We start from the raw sequence: 8,920 nt of genomic DNA, 5'->3' as shown, positions 1-8,920 counted from the left end.
GTATTTTATATAGACGAACTTGACTTACTTGAATTGGCTTGGCACCAAGTTAAGCAAGCAAGGCTTCCAAGTTACTTACTTGTTGCGAACTCTGGGCCGTGGGCGTCCTTGCTTGGGTATCTGTGGCTGCATTGGCCCCCTTTGCAACACTCCTAATCTTAACTGCGTTGGACCAGTCTGCCCACACGGTAGTGGTGGCATAGGAGGTGGTGGCGGTGGCGGTGGTGATCCCAATGACCCGGAAGAAGAAGAGGAAGAGTGCACCACGAGAACTGTTACAGACCGCTGGGTCTCTTGTGACGCTCAGCGCACGACGAGCTGTACTACCTACTCCACCTCACTTGTCAGCGAATGCTCAGCCACTGGTAAAGCAACGACTACGACAAGTGGAAGCTGCCCAGCGTAAGTTCCCTTCTCTATTCTAACTCGACTTAGTACAGCATGTTCACAAAGTTACAGACCTACATATGACCCCAGGCTGCAGGACACGCATGAGGAGCTCCCAGCTGGTGTAAGCCAAACAAAAGGAACAACCATTTATTCCGGAAGGACCGTGACTACTTGGGGATGGAATCGCAACCCATTAGGCGCCACTAGAACATCCAACGGAGGTAACGGCAGCGGAGGACAGGGCTCGCCTACCACAACACGACAGAATCTTCCAGGGGCGCCCACTCTCACGACACTCGAGCCGCCTTATAGTGGTAGCGAGTGCAGCTCGTATCTTCACACGACCAGATGTAATGGCTCTGGTGGCAAGTCGGCTTGCGTGACTCAGGATCTCTGCGTACCAACCAGGCCCTGCTACTCCACATACTCCGCGACGGGCACCCCTTCGTGTTCAGGCGAGTACTCTATCTGCTTGAGCACCACTGTCATAGCTAGATGTGCTCAGGCAGATTTCATTGCTGCTCCGACTGACGCGACGGCACCCCCCTCCCTCATCGACGATGGAAGTATCACTGTAGACCCATCGGTTCCGACACCTGAGCCCAGTTCAAAGCCCGAAGAGGACCCTCATCGCCAGGAGGAGTCAGCTGATAATGAACGGGCTGAGCAGGAGGTTTCTGTTCCAAACAACCTGCAGAACCAGACCAGCGTTGCAATGAGGGACATTAGCCTACTGTCTGCCCGACAGAACGGCTGTGGTGGCAGCATCAATGGTGGATGCGACTACATCCGCTTCTGCGCGTCGGGCATGTGCGCCAAGTCCGAGAAAGTACCCTGCCTCCAAGCGCATATCAAAGCTCATATGGGCATTACTTCCGGCATTGAACTTGAAGCTTGGGTCAAGGAAGACGGTGTCGAAAAGTGTCGAGCCACGCGAACCTGCCCTCTTCTATGGGACAAGGACTGCAGCGGCGTCAGCACGTTCAACTGCGGCGACGGCAACATGATGGGTTTCAGATACAACTATGTCGAATACTACAGTAAGAAGTACAACCAGAAGTACCCCATGTACCTCGAGTTGTCTGTAGATGCGAGGCTGGTTTTTTGCAGTAAGTTACAACACTCCCTCATGATAGTTCTCGCCTTCTTGGTGTCAAATACCCTTCCTTCTTTCTACATTTTACGATCAGTGACTAACCTTTTTTACTCCGTTACAGCGCAAAAACTCCTATTCAGGGAGATTCCGTATGTGTGTTGGGAAGATGAGTATTCGTGGAAGGATGGGCCTTGTAAAGGGTTTGGTCTCTAAACTAACAACCAAGTTATCAGGCCACTATATAGAAAGTATTATAATGAAGTAGAAAATTATAGCATTAGCTTGATGATCAGCGTACAAGTATATTGTTCCTCAAGCAGGAATCAATCTCATCACATGCGGAATGAAATCTTCACGTATACTGCTTGCCGTTGCAATTCTCACTAACACTATTTTCCCATAATCTTAGTCCTCCCGAGACTGGCAAAGGAGATGCTCGTTGTTGTGCTAGATTATGCTTGATACAATCAATATCAAAGGTACAATGAAGATAGAGGATAAAGTATGGTGTCATATTCATTGAAGGTACAAGATACGGCAAGCACATGCCGCATCCAATGCACAATTTTCTATTGGGAGGCATAGTATGTATAGCCTTTACCCCAGTTGGTATTTTCAGGAATGTGGATAGGGTTCAGGCAGCCCTTTTGGTAACTGTTGTTCGTGCACAAAGTAGACTGGCTGTAGCATATCGAAACCCCCACGTTTACAGAGGAAAACGGATTCTCACGACTCATTGATTTCCTGCACTAGAAAACTCTCATGTTAGGTTGAGTTCTCTTGCGCGCCAGCATAGCGCATTGAACTCGACGCCCAAATCTTTGCGAAGGCCCTTATGCTACCCGTATCACCCATGAGTCCCTTACACATTGTCGATTATTCCCCACCATACACCAAGTATAGGCTGCAGAAAACTGATATGCCATGGCGACACAACGTATGATGTGCTGCGCCCCTTGACAGATGTATAACCATGACGTATAGTATATGCGGGGCGTGAGACGATGGCTAAGTTTGACAGCGTTGTGGCGCATGGGAAGTGTGGCGCATTCTCCACAAACACCTACTCACTGCTATGGGCACTAGCATCTTCCCCATGAATTTCGCTTCCTACCCCGCATCATCATCTGCGTGAAAAAAAGCTGCTCTGTTGCTTATCGTACCGTGGAGATTGCGAGAGAGTGGCTAGCCGCCCGATGTGAGGATGGCTGAGGGCGATCGGTTAGGCAACCAGTGTCCCGCGCTGGGGGCTGAGACGCGCCAAAACAAAGGTTGATACTGACTACTCCCCACATCCCGCAGTATCACACGCTGCATACATCAACTTCGACCAACAGGCTTACCCATCTCCTTCTGGAAAGAAGCTCTTCAACGTATAATCTCTACTGATTGTCATGCGCACATGATTGCGCAGCCCTTTGGTCAGACGTCTCGGGCACAAGCTGGCCCTTTCATTGCGCGCAAAAAGTCGAGTCCCCTATCGCAACAAACGGGACCAAGTCGAATCTGCAAGGGGTCATGGCATCACCGAATTACAATCCATACCAACAGACGTGGCAGTCGCGGCAGTATCAACCAACACCGCCTTCACCGGCACAGCCTGTATACCATTACTCACAAAACCATCACCCCGAGTACACTCAATATGCGCTAGCTGCGGGATCGTACGTTCAACCTCACTACGGCAGCACAGAACCAGCGCCAGTAATCGCAGAATTACCAGCACCATTACCATCAGCCCCACCAACAACCACGTCTGAAGAGCAATTGAAGCAAGACGAACTCCTGGCGCGTAGGATGTCGCAACTAGAGGTCACAAGCTCTACAACGTTGACGAACCCGTTTCCTGGAGACCCCCAACACCTGACACCATCACTGCACCAACACCGGTCTGTACAAACGCTGCGATCACATTCTCGAAGCGTGTCCTACTCCAATAATCAATCTCCATGTGGTGTAGCGCCTCGAAACTCGGTTTCAATACCCATAACACACCACCGATCTGCGCAGTCATTACGGCCTCATTCAAAGAGCGTAGGGACACATGCTGCACCATGGAGTCCAGGATCTCTCAATCATATTCAGAAGATAGATACGACTAGGTTCAGTACGTTACCAGAAGTTGTGGTGGAGTCTTTTCCCATCCCGTACTCAGGCCCAAAACACCCAGAGCAAACTCTCCCGATACCAGTTTACCCCGACCAGCAGCCCGTGAGCCAACCGCCCGTTACTCTGGATCATTCTTCGTTGCCTTCCTATGTAGAGACATATCGTCAAGCACCTTATCCTCCACAATGGACTCCACCACCTATACTTCAAACACTGTACGCTGGTCGGGGAGGCAAACATGCCTCGGGTTCTTGTTGGCTCGATACGCCGACATCGTCTACATGGAGCGGAAAACGGCCTTCAGACAAGGGACAAGAATCCGTACCTCCAGCCTTTTCTTTCAAGTTCAAATCTGTTGGCGGCAGCTTTCGTACCCCAAAGCTATCCTGGACCATGACGTGCAATGAGCAACTTGAGAATCTTGGGACGAAGGCTAGCAAACAGCAGGCCTCTACATGGACATATGAGCTCAAAATAGATCCCAAAACCAATATGCGAAAGTCTGAAGTTCTTACGCCAAGTGGATCCAACTCCAGAGACATCATGACAACATACGTACATGCGCTGAATTACGACTCCTTGAGATTTATCGGGGCCGACCGGCGCGCCTATATGTGGGTCACGAGCAGCAGAGTGTCCTCCATTGATGGCGCAAGGTACGATACCCTCAGGCATGCGCTGTTCGTCGCTTCAGGATACAATCCGAATCCGCTGTACGGCCATATCGTCGCAGACCACTGCTTTTGGGACGGCGGAATCGACAATACTGCAGAAAACCTGCCTGATGAAGCAATTTACATACGATCTTCAGAAGTAGATCAGGCACTCGTTGTAGCCACGCTGCAGGTCTTGAAGGACTGGGAGAAACATACGCTGAGGGACGAGAAAAAGAAGAAGCCGGAAGCTTTTGCTGCAGCGGAAGAGGAGGCCAGAAAACATATTCTCGGAGCGGCAAGTCATTGGAAAGCTTAGCGTAGAGTGCGAAGCATATTTTTTTGCGATTTCAAGGACACATGGTTATGGCACTTCTAGAGGTGTACTTCTGGATGGTGCTCTGGTCTTGGTGGTATACGACGAATTCAACTTGATGATTGCGTACCTTTATTTCTAGCCGAACCTGCAATATGAAGGAACTCGAACCGGATTTGTTGTATACAACTAAAGTTGCTGCCTTACTACAATCTATCCTCACGGCATACATCAACTGACTAGAAATCACAAGCGTGAAAGCACACGGCATGTCAGAGATGTCGAGGGACGGCAGGCGGAATTCGCTGCTAAGCTCCATTGAGATTGTGGCGGACATGACACAGCTTAGCTGCCGTCCGTAGACAGCGCTGACAATACAGCAAGCGACTATGCGCCGTTATTCTTGTCTTTCGCGCAATGCGAAGTGACGATGGCATTCCACGTGTCCGAGAGTAGCCGATATAGTATACCGTAATAGTGATCTGAGGCCATATTCCTTGGAGTTTTGGTACGTTCAGTTTGGTCTTCTCTGGCTTAATCGAAGATGTCGGCGCAGCGATCTCTGCTCTCGACATGGTCAAGGATGTTGCAATACAGTCTAGTGATCGGCGCCTCCGTTGAACCCAGACACAGATGTTTCCAAAATAGGGGTCTGGACTAATACTAGTCTGTGCTAATACTGGACGTAGTGTACTAACGACTACATGGATTATCCGCCACATAATTTCCACACTCTAGTGCCCGAGACATAGGTGCTCAATTCATGCCAATTTCCGGCCGCCTTCAGTATCCATGTCCAAATTTGGTTAGCCTGTTGTGGCTAGGCCTTCGAAAAGTATCTACTACTCTCTTCGCGCCTCCTCAACTCTTGGCATCACAACGGCACATGCTTAAAGTATCTTGATTCTTTTGACTGAAAGGCATGAGTACTAGATCAGCGGGAATACCATACCAAAATTCCGCTACAAATAAATCGGCCTCGCTCTCTGGTGGATGAACACAACGTCAGCGCTCATTTACGATTCGTCATAGGATCTGCTCACTCCTAGTGGAAATTTGTACCACAATTCCACTCGTTTGTCTCAAATATTCCACTGGCTACGATGAGGAAATCAGTCGCGATCCTTGCACTTATAACGCTTGCAGCAGCAACTCCAATCCCTCAACACATAGACCTGAGCGCTGTAGTTGAGCCCGATGAGGTGTCTCCTCCCATAACTATTCCTATGGGAGAAGGAGCCCTCAGCGATATCATAAACCCTTCTGCAAAATTTTTGAAGCGCGATTGGGATTGCTCCGACCAGGCGCTCGGATCAGGCCCAGTGCCTTCCTCAGATTCCCCAGAGGCATTCCTGGCTTTCTCTGAGCTTTCAGATGCCGCCAATAGTGCGAAAACTCCAGAAGGATATATGAACGTGTTCCAGAACAAAAAGGCGTCCTCTCAGACATCAGTGAGTCTCACAAATCGCAGAATATTTTCGGAAATTCTAACATGGTGCGATCAGTCCTACATGGGATACTTTTCTCTATCCACTTACGATACTGAAGCTTGCGCTGCCAAGTGCTCGACTACCACAGGATGTCTTTCCTTCAACATCTTATTCGAGCGTGATCCGCAGAAGGTTCCTGCCACAGCGTGCCCTAATCCTGCATCAACTACTGTTATCAAGTGTGTTTTGTGGGGCACTGTCCTTTCCCCGGAAACTGCTACCAACGATGGTCAGTGGCGTAACGACTTTCATGTCGTAATTGCTGGCTCCAACGGCTATGTTCGTAATCCTTCAGTCCCTAAGTCAGTCCCCGGGTACACTGGTACCTTCGTTGGCACCAAGGCGGTCAACGCACCTTCAGACTGTAATGGTCGCAACACATACATTACCTATAAGGAATTCAGCGATGGTGCTCCTTTTGATCCATCCCGCTGCGCTACCGCTTGCGAGGCCGAAACCCAGTTCAATATCGACCATTTCAATTCCAGGAGTATCTGCCGATTTTTCAACACGTACATCCTCATGAAGAATGGAGTGCCGCAAGCTCAGATATGCTCAATGTACAACACTACTTGGGCAAACACGCCGGATATCATCTCTAACGAGGGACAATGGCGTGGCGACGATCACTACAGGATAGCCTATTCAGAGATCTACTCGAATGATGCCGATCCCGGCAAGCCCATTTGCGCTTCTGATATTTCATACTTGAGTCAACCAGAGAATGCTGCGTTCTGCTCAGCCTACATCAACTATGTTGCACCCACTAGTATAGTGTCCGCTGTTTCAACTATCAGCACTGCCACTGTCACCACTGTCGACTCCACCGTTACCTCGACTCCCGACCCAGTTACAACCTCTACTACTGTTACCTCTTACGATACAACTACAGTAGTGGATAGAGTAACTACGACTGTTATCATGCCAGCTCCTGCGAAACGCGCGGCATTGTCTCGCCCTGCATCTGTTGCTAATTGGCCGGAATCACTGCTATCAGCCGCATGTTCACAAGTTGCAACTGGCACAATAACAGAGACCTCTATCACAGCCACTTCAACTGTTTTCACCGCGACTCAGACCTTAATCAGCACTGCCACTGATGTTGCTCCAACTCCCACTACTACGGTCGCCACAACTCTTGTGGTAGCCACTACTATCCGATCGACTACGACTTCTACTGCTACTTTCCAAGCCCCTCCTCCGGGCAGTAGTTGCGCACCTATCTATGGATGCTTCAACGTCAAAGACACAGTCTCCGGTTCCTATCTCACTGCGCCACTCCGCGACAGTCCAAAACTGTCCTCCAGTGTCAAATTCATTTTCAAGCAATACGCTGTAGGACTTAACAACTGTTTCATCAGATCTTCCATAGACAGAGTGCTTGGTCAAGGAAGATACGATAGTGGAAATACACTATCTTCTTTGGCATATTTTCCACGTGATTATTAGGGAGTAGGGTCGACAGGTAGCAGTACAGTGGCATACACGCCCTGTAGGCCAACAGCAGACAATGGCTTGCAATGCGTCCTCATAGGCCACGAGTCAAGTCCACTTATATCCTTGACTAGCGGGGCGCTGTACTTTTCCAATGGCTCCCCTTCACCAAGTGCGAGACTTGTGAACTTTGTCACAGAGACAGTCGAATGTCCTGCAGGCTTCTGATGGGATTCAATCGTGGCAAGGAAGCAAACACATTAATGTAGTCTTAAATATCTTCGCAGGATGTGCTTAATGCAGTCATGTCCATGCAAACTGAAGTGAAATGGGTGAGGTATGTTTCGAGAATCAGTATAGACTGTGCTTCATTCGCATACAACTCTACACAATAACCAGAACTTGTGACCTCGAGACTCTTCTAATCTATAGGCTCGTACGGACAGGTAAAGAATTTGTTCGGGGTTGGTGATGCAATGGCAGCCCTCACTGCCACAGTGCGCGCTACAAGAATCTGGTTCGCAACCTATGCTGAGCTGTTACGATTGTTAGGAATTTGAAGGTATACAGAGGTAGTTTGATTTGCTAGAATAGTATTGGCCGATAAAATGAAAAAGGTAAGAACGGCGGTGCATGAGACGGAATGAAGGGCAAATGGCATGGTGATAGTGAAAGTGAACGGTTGTGTTGACAGGCCTTTTTCCATGTCCTATTCTAGAAGGTGAGAAAGAAAGCCCTAAATACTGCCAATGAACCTGTCGTTAAGTAGTTTGAGAAATGCGGAAAATCGGGGGGGGGGGGGGGGAAGTCGGTAAGTCATGAATGAGTGAAACTTGACAGAAAGCTGTGAGAATGTAAGCCAACCCCACGTACTGATAGTTGTCCGAGCTGGATAGAAAAATTTCAAAATTCAGATGCAAGAATCCAGTATGGCTTGATGTACCTATCGGCGTTTTTGTTGATATGTCTTCGTTATTCTCCATTGATACACCCAAAGATATATATGACAGTTAATGCGGCAAACTGATATCATGCGGAGTGAGACGGCAGACTTGGAGTGTGCTGAGACAGGCAAAGATGCGAATTACCAGACTTATTCATGACATTAATATTCAGATGAGCCAGAGCACAATAAATATTAGTCCGGTTTTGTGACTGGTTCAAACCACTCATCGAAAGCCTACAAGCCGGTCTGATCTTTACAATGTGATAAGATTCGTATGAATTGACCGAGAGTGCTAACTTTCGATAGTAAACATAACGATTTGTATGGTTAGAATGAAGAATTGATCTATTTTGAATATTGATCGAGGTGCAAGCCAAGTTTCGAGCTCTTGAACTGGACGAACAGGGTAGTAAAGAATAACTCTATAGTAATCTACTCAGACGCCTCCAAAACGAAAGACGGAGATGGGATAGGAGTAGGCCTAGT

General features: G+C 48.6%; 3 protein-coding genes across 3 annotated transcripts; all 3 read left to right on the top strand.

The window, feature by feature from the left end:
* Window positions 1–218: 218 nt before the first annotated feature.
* COCCADRAFT_60312 (uncharacterized protein) lies at window positions 219–622 on the top strand (the record flags this gene model as incomplete). Its single annotated transcript, XM_007720377.1, has 2 exons — window positions 219–406; window positions 460–622. Coding segments are annotated over 2 exons (351 nt in total), but the record flags the coding sequence as incomplete, so codon positions are not given.
* A 2,382-nt stretch (window positions 623–3,004) lies between these two features.
* Window positions 3,005–4,567, top strand: COCCADRAFT_10190 (uncharacterized protein; the record flags this gene model as incomplete). The annotated part of the gene is made up of 1 exon (XM_007720376.1): window positions 3,005–4,567. The coding sequence occupies one exon, from the start codon at window positions 3,005–3,007 to the stop codon at window positions 4,565–4,567; it is 1,563 nt and encodes a 520-aa protein (XP_007718566.1).
* Window positions 4,568–5,790: 1,223 nt separating this feature from the next.
* COCCADRAFT_58240 (uncharacterized protein) lies at window positions 5,791–6,744 on the top strand (the record flags this gene model as incomplete). The annotated part of the gene is made up of 2 exons (XM_007720375.1): window positions 5,791–6,015; window positions 6,070–6,744. Coding segments are annotated over 2 exons (900 nt in total), but the record flags the coding sequence as incomplete, so codon positions are not given.
* Between the last annotated feature and the right edge of the window lie 2,176 nt (window positions 6,745–8,920).

This window comes from Bipolaris zeicola (assembly GCF_000523435.1).
Source record: "Bipolaris zeicola 26-R-13 unplaced genomic scaffold scaffold_460, whole genome shotgun sequence".
NCBI lineage: Eukaryota > Fungi > Ascomycota > Dothideomycetes > Pleosporales > Pleosporaceae > Bipolaris > Bipolaris zeicola.
The sequence above is the reverse complement of the archived record's forward strand: the minus strand, read 5'-3'. Positions and strand labels throughout refer to the sequence as shown.